We start from the raw sequence: 27,703 nt of genomic DNA, 5'->3' as shown, positions 1-27,703 counted from the left end.
AAAATCCTTTGTTATAAGGGGCCATCCTATGCGTTGTAGGATGTTGAACACCAACCTCATCCGGCTGCCGGCAGTACCCTGCCCTGAGTTGTAACAGTTGAGGATGCCTCCAGACATTGCCAAATGTCCTCTGGGGGACAAAATCACCCGCAGTTGAAAGTCACTGTCCTAAAGTGAAATTGCTAGTGTAAATGTGTTTACTTTGGACCCAGCCATGTGATTAAGTCATGGAGTCACTGAAGAGGTTGCTCTACCAAAGAAAGTGGGCACAGAAGTTGAACTGGGAGGTAGAAAAGTCACATTAAAACACCAGAGATAATTTAGGTGTGCCTGGCTGGCTCAGTTGATGAGACATGCAACTCTCGATCTCAGAGTTGTGAGTTTGAGCCCCATGTCGGGTGTGGAGATTACTTATAAATAAAATCTTTAAAAAAAAAAACACCATCAGAAATAACTTCAACAGAGCAAAAATATCAAACCTAACTCCTTGCAAAGTACACCTTCTACACAATCGATTAGATTTCCCATTTGCGAAGATCCCTCCTTTTAAACAACAGCTAATATTTCCATTTCAGGTAAGAAAAGTATTTCTGGTCCTTGATAATTTCTAGTCTTCAACTCTTGATCTAGAACAATAATTTTCAAACTATCTGTGGTAAAAGACCAGTTTTGAGGTTTCCAACCTACTACAGGCCAACACATGGTCCTGCTGTGTAGTTTGGTATCGAAGAATTCACAGACCAGCTGTCTGGGGGCCACAGTTCAAGTAATACCATTCTGGAGTTCTAACCTCTATTGAGAAGATGATTTAAGCACATTTTGAACTCTTCAATGATTAACATTCACAAGCCAATTTATAATGTTTTTTATTATTATTATTCTTATTTTTGCTCAAGAGGCAGAAAGGTGATTTCACTACCTTTGGAAACACAAGTAGACTAAAATTAAAGGAAGAAAAAGGGATTTCTTTTAAAAATCCATTTTGGAGGGCGTCTGCCTGGCTCTCAGGGTCATGAGTTCAAGCCCCACGTGGGGTGTGGAGTCTAATTAAAATAAATACATAAATAATTTTTAAAAATCTATCTTTAGGTCTTTATCTTTTTGTCTTATGTCTTTAATATAAGACAAAATTATGAAAGTGCCTTGAATATCCCTTAATCCCTAATATTTCCTGCTCTTCAGCCTTTTAAAGAAGTATAGCCTCTTCTGTTAGAATAACTGTGTTGGCTGCAAAGATTTTAAAAACATGTTCTTCTACCAATCTTCTCTTTCCCTCCAGAGGATCTTTTAAAAGGTAAAAGATGTGTCTGACTCTTGATCTCAGCGCAGGTAATGACCCCATGGTTTGTGAGATCGAGCCCTGCATCAGGCTCTGGGCTAATATCCCGGAGCCTGCTTGGGATCCTTTCTCCCCTCTTTCTCTGCCCCTTCCCTCTACTCTTTCTCTCTCTGTCTCTCTCTCTCTCTCTCTCTCTCTCTCTCTCTCTCTCAAAATAAATAAATAAACTTTAAAAGGCAAACGATTTAGAAATATAACTTGTTTATACAGGCTCACACTTTCCCTCCAATTAAAGTTCTATTCATAATCGAAGTAGAAGGCCGTCAGCAGGGGCTACATTTCCACATTACACAGCAGCGGCTCTTGAAAATGGCAGGAAAACACAGGGAAGGGGTTTGAGTTTCATCCAAATGACTTGTTTTATGATCACAAAACAGGTTATCTGTGTGTGCAGACCGGTCAGATCCCAAACTAAACAGGGAAACCACCCAGACTTGGGCTCACAGTCTCCTTTCTCAGGACTAACTTAAAGTTGAACTTAGCTGGGCAAGTCAGAGTGCCCAGGAGTCTCTCAGCTCATTTCCATGCTTGCGTGCACATAAATACTCCCAGCCATTAAAACTGAAGTCTTAGAAGTATCTTTACACTCATGGAGCCAAACAGCCCTGCCTGCCTTGTATCAGTGAAGCTTTGTCTTTGAGACTTCGCCAGAGGGGCTCCTGGGTGGCTCAGTTGTTTAAGCGTCCAACTTCGGTTCATGGGTTCAAGCCCCATGTGGGGCTCTGTGCTGACAGCTCGGAGCCTGGAGCCTGCTTCGGATTCTGTGTCTACCTCTCTCTCTGCCCCTCCCCCACTCGTGCTCTGTCCTTCTGTCTCTCAAAAATAAATAAATGTTAAAAAAAAAAATACTTCACCAGAAAATTAAAATATGGAATCCATCAGGAGAAGCTTGGCAAAGGTAAGACTGATGTCAAAATATTTTTGCCTACATTTCCAGAGAAAAAAGCTGACAAAAAAAAAAAAGGAATCTAGAGGAATGAGACAATTAAATGTCTCAAGCATGGGGACTTTCTTGTCTTTCTCCTAACCAGAGTTTGGGTGCACAACAGGAAAAATGGGAAGCCTTGGGGCAAGCATTAATTCACTCAGAATTAACTCAACAAAGCCCTCAGAAAGCAAGGGCATTCCACTAAGAAGTCATCAGTCCTTTGAGTCACAAAATCCAACCTTCACTAACAAAAATGTAACGATAGTAACAGTGAAAACATGTTCCTCTCCGGTTTCCATAAAATTGGACAGATGGTGGCTTTCGAACATAGAATGAGCAACAACAAATTCTAAAACCTCTCCCCCTACCCACCCCCAGAATTTTCCGCTACGTAAGTGTCTCTTGATCTGACAAGTTGGGCCGAATCTGCTGTCTGCCATCAGAATCATCTCCAGCGGGGTCGTTTTCCTCACCAGACTCCACATAGATTGGCCAGTCATTGTCTGTGTCACTCTTTTCTTGGCTTTCGGATGAGGCCTCCACCAGGCTAAGATTGATGGGCATCAAATCGTCTTCATCATCGTGTGTGTCTGTAACACAGGTGCAGCTGTCACACAGCCCGAAGCGCCGCAGTCCCTGGGACAGGTGACTCGTGAAGGTTCTTCTGCAGCCCTTGCAGATGATTGGACGGTTGGATCTATGGACCTAAAATTATAAGCAGACACAGTAAACGTTCTCCTGCTTGCTCTCTCTGCCACAGCCTCAGCCTCACAAAGGTGTTTCCACCCCAAGGCCATTGGATATGCGAGGAACGTGCCCACCCCCCATTGCCAAGGCCTCCGCTACTACTAATACCTTTGAAGGAACTCTTTGCTGATGCTCTGGGTCAGGTTAGGCCCCCAGCTACATATTCCCACCTATACTCCTTCCTTTGTTGATTTTCTAACAAATTATTGGTAAATTCACTAGACTATAAGCTCCAAGAAGGCAGGGACCATTCTCATTCATGTTCTCTGTCACATTTGTTACTATATCCCTATGTCCAGCATATAAAGAGCATTCAGGAAACTGATGGGGATTTTAAGCATGGCTTTTTCTGTACCTGGGACTATCTAGTTATTAGGGAGGCAGACTTGTTAGATGGTATCTTCTCCATATGTGGCAGATGTCTCATTCTTAACTCTTCATTGATAAATACATTCCTTATCTAGGAGAAGCGCTTTGCATACGAGAAAAAGGAACCTGATCTCCTACCCCATGCAGCAACTCCTCAGGGCAGCAGCCCCAGGGGCCCCCTCCATATAAGGGACTGTCTAATGTGTGCGCTATTCAGGAGCTCCAGCCTAAAGGAGCTCTGTGAACCAAAGCCTCTCCTGTAGAGACTCTGGATGCAGGATGGACACAAGAGGGAGAGACAGAGAGAAATGGTGGAGGACAAGGGCCAACAGCACTATACCCAGCTTGCTGGAGCTGCCACTACATCCTGGCCAATGTCCCTGTCTTCCATGGGGTCTTCTGGGCTTCCTACACCCACCCCACAGCACTTGAGCCAACCAGAATATGTACATGACCTTTGCAACCTGATGGTGCCTTTGAATACCACGTCTTTAGGCTGCAGTAGACTGGATTTTGTATAATGTGGAAAGATAGAGGGAATGAGGATTCCAATCAATGAAACATCTTAGGGGCTCCAGGGACCTGTTGCTGCCAAGACAGACTGGAGATATAAATTGAGGAGGAAAAAAGACAAACAAAAACTTAAGACCATGGAATGAAGCTACTTTCAGACAAGTGTGCTGGGGCCAGCCCTGAGAGCAGAGGCAGTCAGTAACTTTGTACTTATCTTAAGTCTGGATTCTTTCAAACCCATAATTCACATTCTATAAAATTCACCTTTTTTTTTTTTTTTTTTTCTGAGAGAGAGAGAGAGAGAGAAGCAGGGGACAGGGCAGAGGGAGAGTGAAAAAGAATCTTAATCAGGCTCCATGCACAGCACGGATCCCAATGTGGGACTCGATCCTATGACCCTAGGATCATGACCTGAGTCAAAGTTAAGAGTCGGACACTCAACCAACTGAGCCACCCAGTTGCCCCAAAATTCACCTTTTTAAAGCAAACAATTCAATGGGTTTTAGTACACTCACAAGGTTGTGCAACTATCACCACCATCTAATTCCAGAACACTTTTTTAATGTTTATTTATTTTTGAGAGAGAGAGCATGAGCTGGGGAAGGGCAGGTGGGATGGGCAGAGGGATGGGGTAGGCAGAGGATCCAAACCGGGCTCTGTGCTAACAGCAGAGAGCCCAATGCGGGGCTCGAACTCACAAACCATGACCTGAACTGAAGTCGATGCCCAACCAACAGAGCCACCCAGGCACCGCTAATTCCAGAACATTTTCCTCACCCCAGAAAGAAACCGTGTGCCCATAAACTGTCACCCCGCTACCATCCGACACCCCTCTAGCCCCTACTAACCACTAATCTACTCTATATGCATGAGTCTGCACATTTTGTATATTTCATATAAATGAAATCATATAATACGTGGCCTTTTGTGACTGGCCTCTTTCAAGCAGCATAATGCTTTTAAGGTTCATCCATGTTGTAGCTGTATCAGAACTTCATTCCATTTTATGGCTGAATAAGGGTCCATTGTATGGATAGACCACAATTTCTTTATTCATTCATCAGTTGATGGACACTTGGGTTGTTTTCACTTTTTGGCTACTGTGAATAATGCTGTTGTGAACATTTGTGGGCATGTACTTTTTTGTGTGAATTCATGCTTTCAGTTCTCTTGGGTATATACCTTGATGTAGAATTGCTGGGACCTATGGCAATTTTATGCTTAAGTTTTTAAAGAACCACCAAATTGTTTTGCACATTGGTTACACCATTTTACATTCCTATCCGCAGTGTATGAACATTCCAATTCCTCCACATCCTTGCCAACACTTTTTTTTTTTTTTGATGATAACAATTCTAGTATATTTGAAGTGGTATCTTACTGTGGCTCTGATTTGCATTTCCCTAATGACTAATGATGTTGAGCACCTTTTCATGTTCTTATTGGCCATTTGTATCTCTTCTTTGGAGAAATGTCTCTTCACATCCATTGTTTAATCTGGTTATTTGTTTTTTATTGTTAAATTGAAAGTGTTCTTTATATATTCTGGTTACTAGATTTTTAGCAGATAAACGGTTCACAAGTATTTTCTCCCTTTCTGTGGGTTGTCACATGCTTGATAGTGTCCTTTGAAGTCCAAACCCATTTTTATGTTTGATTTCCCAAAGACTGATTGCCTTGCTCAAAGATGATCTTAAATACATGCCTTCCTAAATGGCCTGAATGCCTTTTAGCTGGTGGGAATTAACCACTCACCTGGGAGATGGGCTCCCAGGGAGTAGCCAGTGGGAGGGGAGGTCACCTTGGTCTGGAGCCCTGTTTGCTGCCCACAGGTGGCCTTATGAAGGGCAGCATGTCCTTTCCCCATGTCCAGGTACTGGCATTAGGTGGGAAACTGAGGATACAGCTTTCTCACCTTTAGTATCACACTGGTGAGAACAGACCCACAATCCCCTGTCCAAGCCCCGCTGTTCTCTGCCTTATGACAACCATCCCTAACTAGGATCTAAACTTTCTTGAGTCTAAGAAAACTGGTCTGTAATCATATAAGTTTTAACTTTCTCTAAGTGCTACCAACCCAGCTTTAATTTAGTAGAAACATATGTTTAAAATTCTCTGAAAATAGTCCAGTGGACAAAGACACAGAAGACAAACTGTTTTGTTCGTTTTTTAAGGTTTTGTTTGTTTGTTTGTTTGTTGTTTTTTGTTTTTGTTTTTTTTTTAGAGAGAAACAGAGACAGCGCCAGCAGGGGAGGGGCAGAGAGAGAGAGAGAGAGACAGAGAGAAAGAAAGAGAGAGAGAATCCCAAGCAGGCTCTACACTATCAGCTCAGAGCCTGATGCAGGGCTCAAACTCATGAACTGTGAAATCATGACCCGAGCCGAAATCAAGAGTTGGACACTTAACTGACTGAGCCACCTAGGCACCCCAAAAGACAGGCTGGTTTACCCTTACTTCAGACAGATGTCGGGAACCCCCTCCCCTGTGTCCCCCGCTGCCCTCACCATAGGAGACCTGCCAGTCCAGACACTTACGCTTAGGGCATGACTCCGCAGGTGCTCCTGTCGAGTGAACCGCTTGCCGCACGTCTCGCAGGGGTAGGGCCGCTCGCCTGTGTGTGAACGGATGTGCCGCTTAAGGATGCCCTTCTGTTTGGCAGTGTAAGGGCAGAAAGGACACTTGTGGAGCTTGATGGGGACCACCAGCACATCACCTGGGGAACCAAATGGGTTGATTTAGCTGCACTGTAAGCAACAATGACACTAGCCACCCTCCGACAGGTGATCAGGAGCTGGGGAATTCCTCCAGCCCAGATTGAGAGGGAGGACATCAACTCTACCACCAGCCAACGGCAAGACACTGCAAATTCCAAGTCTTTGTCTGGCTCCCCATCAGCCGGAGGGTAAAGGATGGCAAGGAATGCATACAGTTCTTACTGGCTTTCAACCTCTGTGGCTCAATTAGAGATACAGCTTACATCACCACCTCAGTGGTGTCTTCCAGTGGATAAGTGGAAAAGCTTCCCAAAATAACAGTCAATCTGTTTGATTTCATTTTAAGACAACGCTGATTGAGACTTTGTCATGAACCATATTGCATCCCCCCCAATTCATACATCGAAGCCCTAAACTACAGTGTGATTATATTTGGAGATAGGGAGGCAATTAAGGTTAAATGAGGTCATAAGGGTGGAGCCCTACCCTGATAGGACTGGTGTCCTTATAATTAGAGGAAGAGACACCAGAGATCTCACTCTCTCTCTGTTCATACACAGAGGGAAGGCCACGTGAGGACCAGCAGGAAGGCAGCTGTCCGCCAGCCAGGAAGAAAAAACCCTGCCAGCACCTTGATCTTGGACTCTGAGCCTCCAGAACTGTGAGAAAACAAATTTCTGTTGTTTAAGCCACTCAGTCTGTCGTATTCTGCTGTGGCAGCCTGAACTGACTAACACAGACCTCCTCGATTGATCTCATGACCCCCAAAAGTTTGGAAACCTCTGTTATTGATGGATCACACCCCTGGATCAGGATCCATGTTCTCTCTCTCTGTCTCTCTCTGTCTCTCTCTCCCCTAGGATCCACGCTCTCTTTAACAGGAGCTCCTAAGAACAGCTTCCAGGCATGTGCAGAAATGGTGTGCTATGACACAGACCGTAAACTAGAATTCGTATTAACTCTATCTACTTGAAATCATCAACTATCCAGGGATTCACTTAAATCGTTTTCCAACTTTTTTTCCCCATCTTACTTGTACAACCATTATGGTTGGCAACACAATTAATCCCCAGGTATAAAAACTGTTCAAGTTTCCCGAGTTACCCTTACTACAGTATTCCAAGATGTGTCCCCTCTATCCACGCCCTTCAGGACTTTTTGTAGACCTTGGCCATATCACGTCACATAGGAAGGCACTAGTGACTCAAGCTTTCCAGGCACTGAAGCCTGGGTTCAGGCCCCAGCTGTACCACTTACCAGCCGTGTGACCTTGGACATCTCACGTAACTTCTCTGCGCCTTACTTTACTCGTATGTAAAATACGGATGATAATAGTTCCCACCTTAAAGGATTATGGTAAGAATGAAATGAAGTAACACCTAAAGCACGGCACCTGGGACATGGTAAGGGCTCATAAATATCAGCCATTTTTGTCACCATCATCAATAAACACAAACACCAAGTCCTTGGTGTCCTTACTGATGAAGCAGGTCAGGCTTCTGTGGTTTCTTTCAACACTGGAGTAACTCCTTTTCTCTGGGACCTTCTCGGGATACCTAGCTGGGCTTGGTCTCTTCCAAGGTGCTGCCAAAGGTATGGCAAGCTGAACCGCAGGTGAGAACCCGACATCACTCTACATAAGGATGGAGATTTTCTCTGGTTTCTAGTTCTCGTCCGATAATGCCTAACACTCTTCATAATCTATAGTGAGTCCAAAGCGGTTTCCTAGAATAAAAGCAGCAGCTCGTGGCTCATCACTATATACATATGTTAGATTATTTTAGTTCTCATTGGTCACACTGGGGCTGAGATGCCAGTTTCCTGCTCCCTCCTCAGGGGTTGTGGAACCTTCTGGCCATCTATCCTCACCGGCCTGGTGTTATACTTTACCTTTCTTCTCAATTATCTACAAAAACATTAAGTAAAATGGGTCCAGTGTTAGTCGTTGGAAAAACCAATTGTTAACTATTTCTCCACCAGAAAAGTAAGAATTAGCACACTCCCCTTCCCCCTCATGATCCGATTTCACCAACACGTTCATCTGAATGCCCAACACTGCGTTAACAAGGTCCATCATTACCAAGACACCGGTTTCCTCCCTCAAGAAGTTAAGTTTAGCAGGACAGAAAGACATGTGAACAAATTCATACAATGTAATGTAACACATGCAAATTTCAAAGTGATGAAGAAGTATAGACAGGAAAGTAATGAATTCTCTCTAGGAGTTCAGAAAAGGATTTCACAGAAGAGTGATCTTTGAGCAAGATTTAAAAGAATTTTTTTTCATGTTTATTTTTGAGAGAGAGACAGACAGAGCATGAGTGAGGGAAGGGCAGAGAGAGACAGAGACACAGAATCCGAAGCAGGCTTCAGGCTTCGCGCTGTCAGCACGGAACCTGACACGGGGCTCGAACTCACTAAACTTGAGATTGTGACCTGAGCCGAAGTTGGATGCTTAACCAACTAAGCCACCGAGGCATCCCTCTTGGACTTTATTCTTTAAGCAGCTAGAATCTTAAGGAGGGGGAGTACATGGTCAGATCTGACTTTTAAAAGCTCCCTCAGAGGGCAATGCAGGGGAAGGATTTAAGAGAGGCAAGATGAAAGGCAGGAAGAGAGGGGGAGAGGATGAGAGATGTCATGAATTAAAGCAGAGAAGTAAAGCTAACAGCATGCAGTGACCACATGGGGGAGGGGAGAGAAGGGAAAGAGAAGATTCAAAATGACACAGATTGTGGGTCCGTTGATTTGGTAGATGACAGTGGAATAAACTGAGGCAGGGAACACAGGAGAAAAAGCAGGTACTGGGACAATGAGGGGTTCAGTTTGGATTTTACTGTGTTTGGGGCAGCCCCATAGCATCCATGGGGGAATATCTGGGTTAGACAGATACATCTGGAACTTAGGGAAAGAAGGGAAGAATACAGTTTTGCAAATCTTCAGCAAGTTGGACCTGTTGCTTTAATTGAGACCTGGCTCTCCCCTGAACACCCTGCTTCCCTTACCCCATAACCCTGACACCTCTGGGTCGGAGGTGAGTAGGATCCTCCTTGTGCTTCACTGTCATCTCCAGACCACTGTCCCTCCCTCCATCTCCGAAAACCGTAAGATCTTTTGAAGCTCACACCATCGAGTGATAGTGACGAGAAAGCATGAGGTGGGCTAAGGACAAAAGCTAGCACACCCTCCTCCCCAGGTGGGACGTGGGTGATATTCCTTAGGCTGCCTAAGGACAAAGGAAATGGCCAACTGACAGAGATCACAGTCTTATAGGACATGGGTTTACAAATACCTTAGTAAATTGCAAGAAAAAGGCAATCTTATCCACAGCCTAATCTCCAGAAACCTATGGACTCCATTTCCTGGAGCCCCAACATCAACCCTCAATAGTGATGTGGGAAACAAAGGCAAGAAGGAAATGACAGGTAAAATTACATTCCTTATAACCTGCAGCCCATTGACAAATACTTGAGGCAAATACAGAGTATAACATTTCTCCAGGAAACCCTTACTGTCCTAATGTTAATGCCTTACTTAGAGGGAAAGCAACCTTGGCTTGACGATAGCAAGGCCTCAGGTATCTTAGGAGTCTGCTTTAGCATGTCAAAGTCCCTCTGGAGGCCTCCTCCCAAACTCCATACTATAAAACCAGCCATTCTTCACAACCCCAGTGCAGCTCTGTCTGTCCACGGGTCCTGTCCCCAAGCTTTAATAAAATCACCTTTTGCACCAAAGACGTCTTCAAGACTTCCTTCTTGGCCATCAGCTCCAGACCACCCTACCATCACCCCAAAACCTCATCAGTAGCATACCAACCTCTCCTTATCATAGTCATCTAGGAGCCCCGACGTCACCTCGTCATTCCATGGAGATTTGAGCACATTGCCTTCACAACGTAACTCCTAGCGTAATTCTTGGTGTGAATACTGAAAATGACCCAACACCCTGGCCTCTCTGTTCCATGACCTCCTTTTCTCCTTGTCTTCTACCCCATGTCAGCTACCCGGTCCTAGACCAAGAGTTCTCAACTTGACCTGCATATCAGAATCATCTGGGAAAGGGGTGCTTGGGTGGCTCAGTCAGTTAAGCATTCAACTCTTGATTTCGGCTCAGGTCACAATCTCAACAGTTTATGCGTTTGAGACCCATGTCGGGCTCCATGCTGACAGTGTGGAGCCTGCTTGGGATTCTCTGTCTCTCCCTCTCTCTCTGCCCTTCCCTCACTCATGCTCTCTCTCAAATTAAATAAATAAACTTAAAAAAAAAAAGAATCACCTGGGAAACTTAAAAAATACTGATGCCCAATCTCTGTCCCAAGCATATCTTTTAAGTTTTTTTAATGTTTATTTATTTTTGGGAGAGACAGAGCACGAGTTGGGGAGGGGCAGGAAGAGAGAGAGACACAGAATCCAAGCTCCAGGCTCCAGGCTCTGAGCTGTCAGCACAGAGCCAGATGTGGGCTCAAACTCACCAACCCTGAGATCATGACCTGGCCAAAGTCTGATGCTTAACTGACTGAGCTACCCAAGTGCCTCCCAAGCATATTTTTAAAGCACCCTGCTAGTGTATAGTTGGGAGCGGAATCATGGCCCCATACCAAGATATTGCCAATAACTGCATTTGCTCCACAGTCCACATTTCAAGCACTCCACTTCCCAGTCACCATCTCATATCTTTCCAGCTCACCCCCTAAGTGTCCTTTCTTGGCTGGGACCAAGCCATGGACTATGCTGCCATTTTACTGTCCTTCACCTCCTTGGATCCTCATGCCTCTCCTTCCCCAGTTTAGTACCCACAATCCATCACTGAAATCACTCCTTCACATCCACCCTCAACTGCCTGAGTCCTGTCTCTCCCTCTATCTGTATTCCCCTGGTTAAACCTAAATTCTGGGTAAATACAAATCTATGCCTATTCCATACCTGAAACAAGGCAAGCTAACATCACTGGTGAAAAATAACACAACTGTGTGTTCTAGTCTCACTTCAAATCCATCTAACCATCACTCTCTGAGCACTAATATCAGAGCCCTTGGTTCTTCAGGGACTATTCCACACCCTCCCTCTGCTCAGCTCTCCACCCCCGCTGCCCCTTCCTTCCTTTCAGCCACCATCCTTGCTGCTTTAACTGAGGAGAAGCAATCAGAAGAGAACCTCTACATGCTCCCAGCTACCCCCAAACTCTCCTGTGAACACATGTGGTCTGCTTTCACTCCTGTTCCTACGAACGAACTGTCCTTCCTCACATGCAGAGCCAGACCGTCCCTGCCATTTGTACAGGGACCTTGTCTGCCCTCGATCTATCAACTGCCCCTCTCTTCCACCATCAATTATCCTCCCCTCTCCTGGACTATTCCCATCAGCAAACGAACATGCTTTTAGATCCTCCACCTTAATAAAAACCTAGACCTCATATGGCCCTTTGGCTACTGATGCATTTCTCTGTCCCCTTCACAACAAAACTGCTTGAAAGAATCATCAATACTCATTGTCTTCCCATCTATATTCCCCAGCTCTGTTTCAGGCCGTTTGGTCTCTTGCTCCACTACTTCATCGACACTGCTCTTGTCAAACCCACCAAAGACCTCCCTAGTGATCAGTTTTCAATCCGCCCACACACAGTTCTATACATAGTCAATTTCTCCTTTTTCCTGAAACGCTCTCTCCTCCTGGCATCCATCACTCTCGATTTTCCTCCTACCTCACTGCCTGCCCCCTCTCAGACTCCTTTACTGGTTTCTCCCTATTTTTCTGACCTTGACATGCTGGAGTTCCCCAGGGCTCAGTCCTTAAATCTCTTATCTTCTCCTTCTACACCTATAAGTTCACGGGATATATAGGTTTCAAATTCCATGGACCCATTAATGACTCCCAAATTTATATCTCAGCTCTGACTGCGCCCCCTAACCCGGAACTCCAGACATACAGATGCAACTGCTTACTGAGCATCTCCACTTGGATATCTGAGAGGCGTCACAAACATAACATGCCTAAATCAACTGCTCAAGCTAAAAACCTTAGGGTCATCCTTGACTTCTGTCTTTCTCATACCACTCACATAAGCCATTAGCACATCCGGTTCGTTCTACCTTGAGAGACAGTCCAGTCTTATCCAAGAAGACCACTACCCAAAGGGATCCTTTTTTAAAAAAATTTTTTAAATGTTTATTCATTTTTGAAAGACAGAGAGACAGAGCACAAGCAGGGGTACGGCAGAGAGAGAGGGGGACACAGAATCTGAAGCAGGCTCCAGGCTCTGAGCTGTCAGCACAGAGCCTGACGCAGGGCTTGAACTCACAAACTGCGAGATCGTGACCTGAGCCGAAGTTGGACGCTCAACCGACTGAGCCACCCGAGCGCCCCGGATCCTTTTAATATATGTCATTTCAAGTCACTCTTGGCTGAGAACTTCTAGTGGTATCCCTTCTTGGAGTAAGACCCAAAGGTCTTCTCGTGGCCTTCAGGGCCCTAGCTGATCCGTGCTCACCCAAATTCTCTGACCTCATCCTCCAGCACCTTCTGCCTCGCCCACTCCACTCCAACCTCCACAGCACCCTGCTGTTCACCCGACAAGTGTGACCTGCACTTTGCACCTTGCTCTTCCCTCTGCCCAGAATGTTCTTCTCCCTGATTTACCTGCACAATTTGCTCTCTTCCTCCCTCGTGGCTTCTGCTCAAAAGCAACTTGTTAGAAAGGCCTTCCTTGTCAACACTAAACAAAATAGCATCCCCTTCACTCTCTGTCAACTTTTCCCCTGCTTTTGTTCTCTTCATATTATACACTTATTTATATGTTTGTTGTCTGTCTCCCTGCATTGGAACATCAGCTCCATGAGGACAAGGACTACCTTTTGTTCATGCTGATGAACAGTGTCTGGCATATAGTCAGTGCTCAATAAATATCTGTTAAATGATTGAATGAGTGGACACACAGATCAGTGGGACAGAATAGAGAGCCCAGAAATAAACCTACACTTACATGGTCAATTAATCTAGGAAAAAGGAGGCAAGAATATACGAATGGGGAAAAGACAGTCTCTGCAATAAACAATGCTGGGGAAACTGGACAGCTACATGCACAAGAATGAAACCAGACCACTTTCTTATACCATACACAAATGTAAACTCAAAATGGATTGAAGACCTAAATGTAAAACCTGAAACCATAAAAATTCTAGAAGCAAGCACAAGCAGTAATTGCTCTGACATCGGCCACAGCAACATTTTTCTAGATATGTCTCCTGAGGCAAGAGGGAAAAAAGCAAAAATACACTATTGGCACTACATAAAAATAACAAGCTTCTGCACAGCAAAGGAAACCATCAACAAAACAAAAAGGCAACCTACTGAATGGAAGAAGATATTTGCAACTGATAAATCCGAGAAGGGGTTAATATCCAAAATATATGAAGAACTTACACAATTCAACACCATAAAAACAGTATGATTTAAAAAACAGGCAGAGAACCTGAATAGACATTTTTCTACAGAAGACATACAGATGGCCAATGGACACATGAAAAATGCTTAACGTCACTAATCATCAGGGAAATGCAAATCAAAATCACAACGAGATATCACCTTTATTTATACTTGTCAGAATGGCTAGAATCAAAAAGAAATAACAAGCGCTGAAAAGGATGTGGAGAAAAAGGAACTCGTGTGCACTGTTGGTGGGAATATAAATTGGTACAGCCACTGTGGAAAACAGTATGGAGGTCTCTCAAATTCCACTACTGGGTATTTACCCAAAGGAAACAAAAACACTAATTTGAGGGCACCTGGGTGGCTCAGTCAGTTAAGCATTTGACTCTTGATTTCGGCTCAGGTCATGATCTCCCAGTTGGTGAGTTTGAGCCCTGCATCAGGCTCTATGCTGACAGCACGGAGACTGCTTGGGATTCGCGCTCTCTCTCTCTCTCTCTCACTCTCTCTCTCCCTGTTCCTCCCTTGCTCGTATTTTCTCTCTCTCTCAAAATAAATAAGCTTAAGAAAACCATTAATTTGAAAAGATGCATGCACCCCTATGTCTATTGCAGCATTATTTACAATAGCCAAGATATGGAAACAACCTGTGCCCATCAATAGATGAATGGATAAAGAAGATGTGACATAAACGTGGTGCATATGCACACTTGCGTGTGCACGCGTGCACACGCGCGCGCACACACACACACACACACACACACACACATACTGGGATATGCCTCAGCCACAGAAAAGAATAAGATCATGTCATTTGCCACTACATGCATGGACCTAGAGAGTATAATGCTAAGTGAAATAAGTCAGACTGAGAAACACAAACACCATATTATTTCACTCATCCATGGAACCTAAAAAAACAAATAAATGAATAAGCAAACAAAAAGCAGAATCAGACCTATAAATACAGAGAACAAACTGATGAGTTAGTTAATTAATTAGTTAGCAGCAATGATAAGATGTTGAAGAAGCAAGCCAATGATGGAGAACTGGCCACACTGGCATTAAATGACCCCGTGATGAGACTGGAAAGGAATGGGCAGAGGTTAAGAGCAATGGGTACCCACAGTGTCAGAAACCAGAGGAAGAAAGAATTTCAAGAAGGAAAGAAAGGGCAGAGTCAACTACTGAGAGAGGCCAAGTAAGGTAACACTTGAAAATCGCTCACTGGATTGACTCTAGCAAATCTATGACTGACCTCATGGCAGCAGTGTCAGTGGTGTGGAGGGGGCAGAAGCCAGACCGCAGTGAGCGGAGAAAAGAGTAGGAAGTAAAACAGTGGAGGTGACCAGTGTAGATGAACTTTCCAAGAAGCAATGGCAGGTGCTGGAACTGGGGTTGGGAGGTCTGGGGGGAGAAGACTTTACAGGAGGACCTTATGATCTGGCAGTGTCTGCTAACGTCAGATATAAGCAATGTGGCTACAGAATTATCGCAACACCCTCCTGACTGTCTCCCTGCCCTTGTCTCCCATCTCCACACCATCGGGTGCTGAGGCCAAATTAATGTCCCACAAGCACAGATCCTGTCCACTTCCAAGCTCAGTAACTATCAAAAATTCCCCTATGCCTACAGACAAAACCTTACCTCTTAGCATTTAAGGTTTTCCATAATCCGACTCCAATCAATTTCTCCCTATGTCTCTTCTTGCCCTCAGATGCCACCTTCATAATGCCTCCCTGATCTCCCACGAGGAATCCGGTTCTCCTGCTTCTGGACTACTGTGAAAATCACACCTCCATCTGTCTTCCAGCCCTGGTGACTTTTCATCATGTGATGCCAATTACACACATCCCATCTCCTCTAAGACACCCTCAGTTCTTTGAGGGCTGGATCCATGTCTGACTTATCTTCGAATCTTCACCAGGAAGGTACTCAAAATATTTGAGCAAATAAGTGAACGACCAAACAAATCAGTTCTACTCTGCGCCTTGGCATTTGGAATAAATTTACCCAGGAGCCGTGTGAATGGAATCGAAACCTGGCAGACAACAGGCATGGCCAGGGCCAGCGGGGCTGCCTTGCCACAGCACCTTGTAGTTGGAAACCTGACTTTACAGACTGAGGGACTGGACTTGAATGAAGATGGCGTAGAGCTGAAGACTATTTCTTGATACTTGTGCTTATGGGCAGAGGGCTTGAAAGATAAAACCATGGCACTGACATCCGTGTGCTGCCTTCAGAGTTTGTTTCAATGAAATGAAGCCAGCCCAGGTTGCTAGGTTTAGCTCTGCCACTTACCAGCTCTGCATTCTCAGGAAATTCACCAAACCCTGTGGGTCTTGGTTTCTCCACATTCATCTGCCAAACTCATGAGGGTCTAATGGATGTGAAAGGGTGGTCACCGTCTGTGAAGTGCTATCATGCACGGAAATGAGATTTCAACCCGTTCCCACAGTGTGTTCACTGAAAACAGCCACTACCTTCTAAATGCTGGTTAAGCCAGTGTCCCTGAGGATCAGAAAGAGCATTTTCAAGTTTCCAAGCCTAGTTTTAATCAGACATACAGAGTGTTCTTGCTTTAAAAAATGAAATTAAACATCTCAAGACAGCCACTTAATAACCAATAAAAGCAGCTGATCTCCCTTATCTAAAATACTTTCACTGCTCAGTATTGAAGGGTGAATTTAAATTGGGATTCATTAATTTCTTGGCTTGAGGTTCTGGAAGCTATAGGGTACTTTCATCAGTAAGGTAGCGGCCAAATCTATTTCTCTCTCCAAGACACTTTACAACACAATTACCCCACCTGTTCAGGAGAGTTAGTCATGTTAACTCATCTCTCAGAATGTTCAGGGGAACAACCAAGTTCTCTTAAAACACAAAAGCCTACAAAAGTAAAATATTTGATATAAAAGCTAGTTTAAGGTTGATGATTTAATTAAAACACACACATCTTTAGATATATCAACATTAAATTTGTTTTGTTTTAATATTTATTGGTTTTTGAGAGAGACAGAGAGAGTGCAAGCAGGGGAGGGGCAGAGAGAGGGAGACACAGAATCTGAAACAGGCTCCAGGGTCTGAGCTGTCAGCACAGAGCCCAAGTCAGGGCTCAAACCCACAAACTGTGAGGTCATGACCTGAGCCGAAGTCGGACGCTTAACCAACTGAGCCACCCAGGCGCCCCTTAAATATTTTTTTTAAAGCCTACCAAAGGATATAAGAAATTTATTCACATAAAGCCAAATGCCGACTCATTTTAGATATTCTCAAGTAGATGCACCATCGACCAAAACTGCCTGTCTACTATGTGCCAGGCACCAAGGTTAACACAGAGAAGAATAAATTTCTTAGAATATGTTCTCGTACATGAGAAAAATTTCTGAAAACCTTCTCATTTGGTCCTCAATGCTGTGAGAAAGGCAAGGCAGGGATGATTATCTCCAGAACAAAATGGGTTCAAAGAGATTTACTGATTTAACTGAAGCCCCACTGCTGGTTAGTAAAAAACAGTAGATTTTTTCCCACGTCTTCAAACTGCCCTCAACACCCTTATACTCTAGTTGTAGAGGTAAAATAGTAACACACAGGAAGAGACAATGCCCTGCACACAGCAGGTGCTCAACTAACACCTACTGGTGGTGGTGGTGATAATGTGGTGGTGATGACGGTGGTGGAGATGGTGGTGATGACAGCAGTGACAATGGCAATGCTAACGATCATGGTGATGGGAGCCAGTAAGGCACAGGTGTGCGTGCTAAGTGACGGGCAGAGATGCTGAAGGCGAATGGAGCTCACCTGAGTCCTCTCCATACCAGTCAGTCTGGACATCCATCACGGCACTCATGGCTCCTCCCGCACCCTCTGGTCTTCCCTCCAAACTTCGAGAGAAGTGATGGTCCACGTCACCTTTGCCCTGGACGGCACCATTGTGCAGGAGTGCCTCCAGGAACTGCTTCACGTGGTAGTTACCGTAAGCCAAGTCGATGGCCTGGCCACCGGGCAAACCCTCGTCCATGTGGGCCAGGCTGAGTGGGGTGGCATACGGCTGCAGCTGTTCGCCCAACTCCACCTCCACCTCGTCGGCATCAAACTCCACCTTGGGCTCTATCTGTTTGGGCAGAATAGAGAGGTCACTGTCAGCTGGGCCACTGCCCTGGCCGTCCTTCGCCGCCAGTTCCAGGGGGTGGCAGCCTCTGCAGTCACGGCGAGGGGGCTCTCTTGGACAGTCCACCCTCTCCTCTCCCTCGGCCGGAGAGGGGACCACGCTCTTGGTGTCACAGGAGGTCCCTTCCCTGCCTGAACTGGGGCTCCCGCCGTCCACCTGATGAGCCGCCACCGCCGCCGCGGCCGCCGCCGCCACCGCTGCAGCCACGGCAGCCTCCTTCTCCATCTTCCGGCAGATATCAAGGGACGACCTGATGTAGGCCTTGCAGAAGTTCACCACGTCGTTCATCTGCAGGTAGCTGGCCGCCGACATGACTTCAATCACGTTGTCCCCGCACAAATCCAGCTTCCCAGAGTACAGGAAGTCTAAGATGGTGGAGAAGGCATCGGAGGTGACTATGTCCAGGGAGGCGGTGCTGTGCCGCCCGCTGTCCTGGATGTAGTGAATGAGCAGGGCTCGGAAGTAGCCGCTGTTGGCGAACAAAATGTTCCTGTGGGCCTTGAAGATCCGCCCTTCCACGATGATGCTGCAGTCACAGAAAAAGTCCCTCTTTCGCTGTTCATTCAACTCCCCCAAGAGCTTGGCATGATAGGACTGCATCTCCATGTCTCCACCAGCTGCTGCTGCTCTGGAGTAGCCTGAATCTCTGCCAAGATTGTTTTTTTGAAGTTAATTTACCAATTAATTTTTCCTTTTGTTTTAAAGCTTATTTTTGAGAGAGAGAGTGAGAAAGCATGAATGGGGAGGGGCAGAAAGAGAGGGAGAGAGAGAATCCCAACTGTGCTAACAGCACAGAGGGGGGCTCGATCTCATGAATCATGAGATCAGGACCTGAGCCAATATTAAGAGTCAGACACTGGGGCGCCTGGGTGGCTCAGTTGGTTAAGCGCCCGACTTCGGCCCAGGTCATGATCTTGTGGTTTGTGGGTTTGAGCCCCATGTTGTGGGTTTGAGCCCCACATCGGGCTCTATACTGACAGTTTAGAGCCTGGAGCCTGTTTCAAATTCTGTGTCCCCCATCTCTCCCTGCCCCCCCCCAAAATAAAATAAACATTCAAAAAAAATTTTAAAGACTCAAAATATAGATAACACCCAAATCTAAGACTTATAGTTCAGTCCTGATATGGAACTCAGAGACCATACTTACCAGTCTGGGCACACACCTATTACTACTTTATGGAAGCATTTGGTGGGCCAGCCAGCACACATTCATCATTCTTATGGTTTTGGTAGTTTTTCTGGCTTTGATAGAACCACCCTTCCCCCATTCTTCGCCAATGTGTTTTGAATTTTTTTAAATTTTTTAATCTTTATTTATTTTTGAGAGAGAGAGAGAGAGCATGCGATTGGAAGAGGGGCACAGAGAGAGGGAGACACAGAATCCAAAGCAGGCTCTAGGCTCTGAGCCATCAGCACAGAGCCTGATGTGGGGCTCGAACTCATGAGCGGTGGGATCATGATCTGAGCCAATGTCAGATGCTTAACTGACTGAGGCACCCAGGTAGTCCATTGGCCAATGTGTTTTGCATCAAGCTGGCCCCATCCCCAGGCTCTAGATATAATAGAGGCCACCACAATCAACGTGTCCCACCTTCTGACCACAGTGATTAGCTGAGAGATGGCCATGTGGCTTGGTCAGAGCAATGAAAAGCAATGAAATGTTTACTGGGGCACCCAAAGAAGAGCACTCTCTACTCGGTGGGCATGTGGATGTCAAAGATGCTGCCTCACAGGGGTGCCTGGGTGGCTCAGTCGGTTGAGCGTCCGACTTCAGCTCAGGTCATGATCTCGCGGTTTGTGAGTTCGAGCCCCGTGTCGGGCTCTGCGCTGACAGCTCGGAGCCTGAAGCCTGCTTCCTGAGTCTGTGTCTCCCTCTCTCTCTGCCCCTCCCCTGCTCATGCTCTGTCTCTCTCTGTCTCAAAAATAAATAAGAACATTAAAAAAAAATTTTTTTAAGATGCTGCCTCACCACCAAGAGAACCGCCCAACAAAGATGACAGCTCAGTTCAGACAGGAATAACAGGTGCCCCGGGGACACCATCTGGGCCCCAACTCATGCAGTGCCAGAGGCCAGTTAAGTCCCTTTTTGCCTTAGCTGGTCTCAGTTGGGTTTTCTATCTCTTGCAACTGAGAGACTCTTAACGGATTGACTCCACTATCCTTGGTCCACTCCTCCAAACTTTAGGTCCTGACCCTCATTGGTCAGGGGACTAAAAGCCTTGGAAGGTACAAGCCACATCTTACTTCATTTGCTATCCCCCATAGCACCTGGCAAAGTGCTTTGGACAAAGTAGGTTCGGTAAGTAGAAAGGAATACTCCTTTCTTAACTGCTAAGTAGAGCAGGTATAAATCAAGTTTACAATCCTTCTGCTACTGCGAAAGACAGATGCTGACCTTCCCCGAGCTCTCTCTCTTCCATCTTTTCCCATCACACAAACCACAGAGCCAACCTGCAACAGCACTCCAGCCTGGTCTTAAGGGTCAACCTACTTCAAGTTAACACACTCCTTGCTTGCTGACTTAAGGCCCTTGATCTGTAACAGAACTAATTTACTTTCTTTTAAGACTTGCGGACCACTGGCCTTGGGGAATGAAGGACCAGAACTTTCCTAGGCCACAAAGGCCAGCAAGTCTGTTTGAAGCCACCTCAGCTTTCTGATTAGCCCAGAAACATTGAGCAAAATGTTTTTCTTTTTTAAGGTCACGCAAATGACTTTGCTGACCTCCCTTTACACATCTGCAAACCTTGCCCTCCTTTGCAGAAAGATCAGAGTGCTCTTGCACAACCCCCGGGTAACCAGGAACCAGACGTTCTTGCACAACCTCTGAGCACTGAGATAATTCTGTAGCTGGCATCATCAAGTCCTCACACAATCAAGAAATGTCAAAGACCATGGTACTCCGTTAACTGATTAAATCGCTTTAAAAATCCCTGGGTCAGGCAGAAACCTCGGTGTTGGCTTTTGGACAAGAGTCCGCCTTCTCCCCAGGTCCCTGGGCTTCTGAACAAAACTCACATTCTTTTTCAATCAAAACTCATCTCTTGAGTATTGGCCTTTAGAGCGACAAGCAGCAGAACTTCGGTTTCCGTAACAATCCATTGACTACCCCTTTTCCGTATTGACCCACTGAGCACAGGGAAGTTTCTAGAACCAAGTCCATCATCCCTCTACTGGAATCACAAAAGGCCTGGTTAGAGCTTCCAACCACAACTCACAACTCCTTAGTGCTCTTCCTTTCTACAAATGCAATGCCACAATACCCTAACCAGCCAAAAACCAGGCACTTTCTCCCCACAAAAAGGGCTCTTCCATTGGCAAAATTGATTCCCCATAGTCTGTGTACTAACTACACGGACTATACTCATTAAAGACCCACAAGAACCTTATTAACTGGCAGTTCACACTTACTTTATACATATTTATAACAAGTGATGCATTTCACTTGTTTCAGTTTAGAAACTAGACAACCAATTAGGGAGAAAAGTAGAGAGGATCCTCTATAAGATAGTAAACTGACAAAAGTGAGAGTTGACAGCCAGGAAAAGGTAAAAAATGTTTCTTAAAAAAATAGACCCAGGAATTTTTTCAAAACATCAGCCTGAGGCCATTTAGCTAAGCAACATTAAATGCTCCTACATATTCAAAATGGCCTTAGGACAGCACTAAATTATAGCCCAGGGCTATAAGTGATGGGCTTAAGTCCTCAAGAAGATTCTTATCTGTTTATATTCATTTTAAAGTCAAGGAAGTTATATCATAATTTCTGGAATTTTTTCATCCAAAGTAGTTAAAATTAACATTTGCTTCAGAAAGGAAGAAAACCGTTAGATATCTGCAAAATTCTACGATTCCCAAATAAATCAACCCTGAAGGTTGTCACAGGACTAAGGCTTCACTGTCATTCCCACCTCTTCTGACTTTTCCAACCAAGCCTTCCCAGCAGTTCCTGCTGCTGCCTTTGGCAATCAAAATACGAAGGGAGGGGCACCTGGGTGGCTCAGGTCTTGATCTCACAAGGTTCATGAGTTTGAGCCCTGAATCGGGCTCTACGCTGACACTGCAGAGCCTGCTTTGGATCCTCTGTCTCCCTCTCTCTGTCCCTTCCTGACTCACACGCATTGGTGCACACTCTCTTTCTCTCTCTCTCAAAATAAATTAAAAAAAAAAAACCTTAAAAAAATATAAATGGGGTGCCTGGGTGGCTCAGCTCGTTAAGGGTCCAACTCTTGATCTCAGCTCAGGTCATCAGGTCATGATCTCATGGGTTCATGAGATCGAGCCCCACCTCAGGCTCTGCCACAGCTCAGGGCCTGCTTGGAATTCTCTCTCCCTCTCTCTCTGCTCCTTCCCTGCTCATGCTCTCTCTCTCTCTCTCTCTCTCTCTCTCTCTCTCTCAAAATAAATAATTCAACTTTAAAGAAAAAGAAAAACTATGAAGGGAAAATCAAGATATAGGAAAATACAACATTTCAATACCATAGTTTACTCCCTTTCTCAGAACTGAAAGAAAACCTATCAGACTGGTAACATCACATTTTTCAACTGTCATGTGCTAATATCCACTGGTGATGCAGATGTAACTTGGAACACCATTCTAGAGAGGAATTTTGCAATATTTATTAAAACTTAAATGCACACTTCTTTTGTCCCAGAAATATCAATATAAAAATTTACCCTTTTGGATGTGTTGCCAAAAAATATCAAATTACAAGTTCAGAGATGTCCATTCACCAGGCTTTTATATGAGCACAAAAGTATAAAGAATGTCCAACAGGGGACAAGTTAAATAAATGAGGTGCAATCACACAGGGGAATACTATGCAGCCACGTTTTTAATGAGCCAGAGTTGTGTGTGTTTGTTATGGATAGGTCATCAAGGTATCTTAAGAGAAAAAGACAAGAAGCAAAACAAAATGTACCATATGATTCCATCTGTATAAGCATGATTTTTTTCAATGTAGGGTTACACAAGCAAGAGTTAATAGCAGACACCCTTGAGAAGAGAGATTAGGGGTAAGAAGTATGTGAAGGGATCTCCACTTTTCATTTTCAACCTGTTAGAATGTTTCACTAAGTGCATGTACTGCTTTCATTTTTTTCTTTTTAAACAAAGGGGGTAAAGGAGGAAGGGCAGAGGAATAACGAGTTGGCCAATCAGGGAGATAAACCGGTGTAGGCCCAACACTTCTTAGCTGAAGAACAGTTTTATCGACAGGGCACTTCCACCTTTCACTGGAAGATGCTCCTTTCCAGCAACAGTACCCCAAACCCATTTCCTTTGGCTTTCTCTCTGCAAATAATCCAGATTCTGTCGGGTCATGTCAATACTCCTTAACTTGGCAAAAGTCTGTCCACAACCCTTTCCCCAACCCTGTATTTGGCATATACTGTGGAAATCCTTATTCATATCACTTGCCTTTGGTGCCCTGCAACCGTGGGACAGGCTGAGGATCACTACTTCTCCTTGGAAAGAAGCTCTCTGGATCTACTGCTGTCAGAAGCACATTTAGCCTCACCGGTTAGGGGAACCCCCAGCCCTCTGACTGTTGCAATTCAATTCAACAGTTACTGGTTACATACAAGGAAGGTGCCAGGAATAGAAAAATGAGCCAAGTACACGGTGCATGTCCTCCGGGAGAGAGCAGATGCCAACACTACTCTCTACAGCACACTCCCACGTTCCCCTAGGGAATGCTACCCAGATCACATGACTGCCTTCATGCTGGCACCAAAACCAGCCTTGAATTCCACCCGCCGCCTCTGCCAAGACTCCTTCAGTCTCACCAACCTGAGAATAATGAAAACCTGCTCATCCATTGCTAGCATTTACTGAACACCACTCTTCATGAAGCACTGTAGACAGTACTTTACAAGCATTAATTAACTTTTACCTCACGATAACCCAATGCAGTAGATATCATTGTTATACCCTCTTTTTCAGGGGAGGAAATTGAAGTTCAGATTTATAGCTAACATGTGCAAGTCAGGACTGAAACCAAAATTGGTTTGATTCCAGGGTTGACATTCTTAACCGCTATGCCAACCTGACTCCCCATAGGGTTCAGGAAGTCACTCCTCTCCCAACGCATGGAGGGAAGGGGAACGACACGGGAGAAGAGTTTCCATTTTCACAGAAAAAATTTCAGGGTCAACTGCACCTTGGGTTCACCTGCTAAACTGTTCCCAAGACAAGGGGATCTCCACCCCTTCCCCACCTTCCAAAGACAGACGACCCTGCGGAGAACACCGGAACCAGTTCCTGGACCGGTCTTTGGCTCCTGAGGGTGGGAAACAGGGGCCTTACCCGTCTCGTTGCCTCCTGCAGACAAAGTGACCATCGCTGCGGTGGGCATTGCTCCAACCTGGCCGAGCCCTCGCGTCCCAGCACCATCGCAATGGGCGGGCGCCAGGACCACCCGGCTGGACGACGCGGCGAGACAGCCCAATACCACGGAAAGGGGGACAGCTGCCGCCGCGCCGACGCTCCCCACTCTGGAGGGAGGGAAGGGTCGGTCATCCAGCTCAGGTTTGGGTGGTGGGAGGTCTCGGGAGCAGCCAGGGCCGGGAGGTCCGAGGGAGGCCGACCAAGAGGGGAGCTCTCTGCCCGCTCCCTCCACCCAAGGCGGACCTCCTGGGGCGCCCCGAATGTTCCCCAAACCAATGAAAGAGGTAGCGCGAACCCGCTTCTCGACTCTCACCTTTCAGCGGGATCCAGCCTTGCGGCCGAGCTACCGCACAGCGACACGCCCCTCTTTCATTCACCTGTCGCCCCCTCCGTGAGAAGCGAGGCAGCTGACCAATCACAGGGGCTCCTAGGCTCAGGAAGGCGGACCCTTCGACCAGCGGGTTAGTCAATGGCGCCCGTGCCCCCTCCTGAGGCTGCGCTCTGATGGCGCCAGTCCTCGCGCGGTGACGGGAGTTGTGGTCTCAGCGTTCGTTTCTCCAGCAAAGATATAGTGGACAAAACTACAAGTCCCGAGATGCCAAAAGGGGCAAGAACGGACACTAGCAGAAGGCTGGAGCTCTGTTCGGTCTTCTGAGTCCCACTCGAGGGACCTGCGAAGTGTCGGCGTCTTTGTCCGGAGAGCTGAAAGCACGACGTGCATATTAAAGTCGCCCGGAGAATGAGAGCTCTGACCTATCAGTCCGCACACATTTTACTTGCCGGCGCTTCGCAGAAATTCTGGAAAGAGTGAAATGGTTTCATGTACTCAACAGGTTTTTAACGAACACCCCGACACCCTCTTCCCTTGAAAAGCTTTCAGGGTCATGTATGCAAGTGAAACAGTTAAATAGCGGTACCCGGTGCTCAGGAACAGTACTGACATGTTGTGGGACAGCTGTGAACAAGACAAACCAGCTTGCCGTTCTCGCGGAGCTCAGTTCTCATAGTGGGTGTATCAGTTTGTGAGCGCTGCTGTGTCAAAACACTACAGTCCGCCTTAAACAGCAGAAATTCATTGTCTCGAATTTCTGGAGGCTGGAAGTCAAGGTGTGGGCAGGGTTGGTTCCTTCCGAGCGTTCTGGAGGAAGGATCTGTCCCAGGCCTCTCTCCTGGACTTGTAGCTGGCCCTCTTCATGTTCACCCACGCTCTCCCTGTATATATCTCTGTGTGTAGATTTCCCCTTTATATAAAGTCACTAGTCATAGTGAATTAGGGGTTCACTCTACCCCAGTACAACTTCGACTCAACAAACGAGTGCATTTGCAATAACCCTGTTTTCCAAATAAGGTCATATTCTGAGGTGCTGGGGGTTAGGACTTCAGCACACGAATGGGGGGGGGGGGGAGTGCAGGCAGAGTCCAACCCATAACAAGGGGAGATGGCTAATAAACAAAAAAACAACTAAAAAAAGGAAATATATGAAGTGCATGGCAAAGAATTAAAACAGGTAGACGATCCAACAAAGTGATTTGGTGGCTATGAGGGGCTGAAGGTCAAGGATGGCTTCTCTCAGTTGGCAACCTTCCAGCTGCCATGCTCAGGTTAAACAGATGAGCATTGCAGGCAGGGAAAGAGCTAGTAGGAAGGTTCTAAAAACAGATTGGGATGTGCCTAAGAAATAGGAGGACAGCCACCGGGGTAAGGGAGTGAGAGATAGGCAAACCAGCTTAACCGGTGTACCAACTGTGCAGGTCACACAGAGCTCTGCACTCAGAAAGCTCTACACTTGAAACTAGAAATAGGTGGTGGTTGTACAGCGTTGTGAATACACTAAATGCCACTGACTTGTATACTTTTAAATGACTGAATGTATATTGGGTGGATTTTACCTTAATTAAAAAAAAAAAGTGTGGAGGGGACACCTGGGTGGCTCAGTTAGTTAAGCGTCTGACTTTGACTCTTGATCTTGGCTCAGGTCATGATCTCCTGGTTCATGGGTTCGAGCCCTGCATCAGGCTGTGCGCTCTGCACTGATAGTGGAGCCTGCTTGAGATTTTCTCTCCCCCACCTCTCTCTGCCTTTCCCATTTTCGGACTCTCTTTCTCTCTCTCAAAATAAATCGATAAACTTTTTTTAAAAAATGTGGAGAGAAAGTGATCATGGGGATTATCAGTTAATTCAGTAAATCAGTTAAGTGTAGGTTAATTAAGAGAAGTTCTTCTAATAAATTTAATCTAGATTATGAGACGGGATTGAATTTCTTAGCAAGAACATAGTATTGTCTGCTGAGCTCCAAGGAAGTGTTCCCTCCTCTTTTACATGAAAAATTCCATCCTTCCTTAATTGATAAGATTGAACCTTCATTGCTGAAGAAAACTTAAGTTTGCCCCTTGGCCAGAACCAAAGCCCAAGCATAACATGTCCTGGAGGATGAAAAGCAGACAAAAACTAGGGAAAGGGAGGCCTGCCCAAAGAAAACAATCGCAGGAATCTGCTATTTTATTTGATGAAAAAGCAAGGGACTATTTATGGAGGTGAATTTGGAGGGTACTTAAATAAGGAAAGCCTGAATATAATTTCAGATCAAAATGAATTTATTGGTTTGAATATATTCACTGGAGATTCTGCATCCAGGGAGCTTCCTCTGATGGCTGGCAGCTGTTATTCTAACAATTGAAGTGTTGGTTTATGCAAAACTGGATACAATACTGACCTGTCATTCATTTGTATGACAGTGGAAATCTTTTGCCATAAACCAGAGGAATAAATTCAAAGATCTCAGGAGTCAGGATGATTTATTGAATCTGTGCATCTTGCTGATCAATCCAATAATTATATTCCTTGAAAAGACCCAGAATTCACCTCCTTTACCAAAACCAGAGGACAATTGATGAAGGAAGTGCCAAAATCATTAAAAGGCACTTTACTGACCATCCTCTCTAAGCCAGGAATGATGGCGGATGGGTCTATAATTGAAATGTACTCTCATTTCAGGAGGAGGAGTCTGGAATGATACAGCCCACAGTGGTGGCAGTTACCCAACAAATACAAAATGGGAAGTGTTACTAATAAGCAGCAGGGTTGGCATGAAATCAGAGTGGTTTGATCC

The 27,703-nt window shown here is 45.5% G+C and overlaps 1 protein-coding gene across 2 annotated transcripts in view; it reads right to left on the bottom strand.

Moving 5' to 3' along the window:
- Positions 1-1,454: 1,454 nt before the first annotated feature.
- Positions 1,455-27,703, bottom strand: part of ZBTB8B (zinc finger and BTB domain containing 8B) — a 41,774-nt gene continuing 15,525 nt past the window's right edge. For both annotated transcript variants that reach the window (XM_053210762.1, XM_053210759.1), the window contains exons 3-6: positions 24,907-25,391; positions 17,836-18,851; positions 6,431-6,609; positions 1,455-2,972 (exon numbers count right to left, since the gene is read on the bottom strand). In XM_053210762.1, the coding sequence (XP_053066737.1) occupies positions 2,655-2,972; positions 6,431-6,609; positions 17,836-18,811 (1,473 nt within the window). In that variant the 5' untranslated portion in view covers positions 18,812-18,851; positions 24,907-25,391 and the 3' untranslated portion in view covers positions 1,455-2,654. The remainder of the gene's footprint in view (positions 2,973-6,430; positions 6,610-17,835; positions 18,852-24,906; positions 25,392-27,703) is intronic.

This window comes from Acinonyx jubatus, chromosome C1, assembly GCF_027475565.1.
Source record: "Acinonyx jubatus isolate Ajub_Pintada_27869175 chromosome C1, VMU_Ajub_asm_v1.0, whole genome shotgun sequence".
In the NCBI taxonomy this organism is placed as follows: domain Eukaryota; kingdom Metazoa; phylum Chordata; class Mammalia; order Carnivora; family Felidae; genus Acinonyx; species Acinonyx jubatus.
This window is presented reverse-complemented; position numbering and strand designations above follow the sequence as displayed.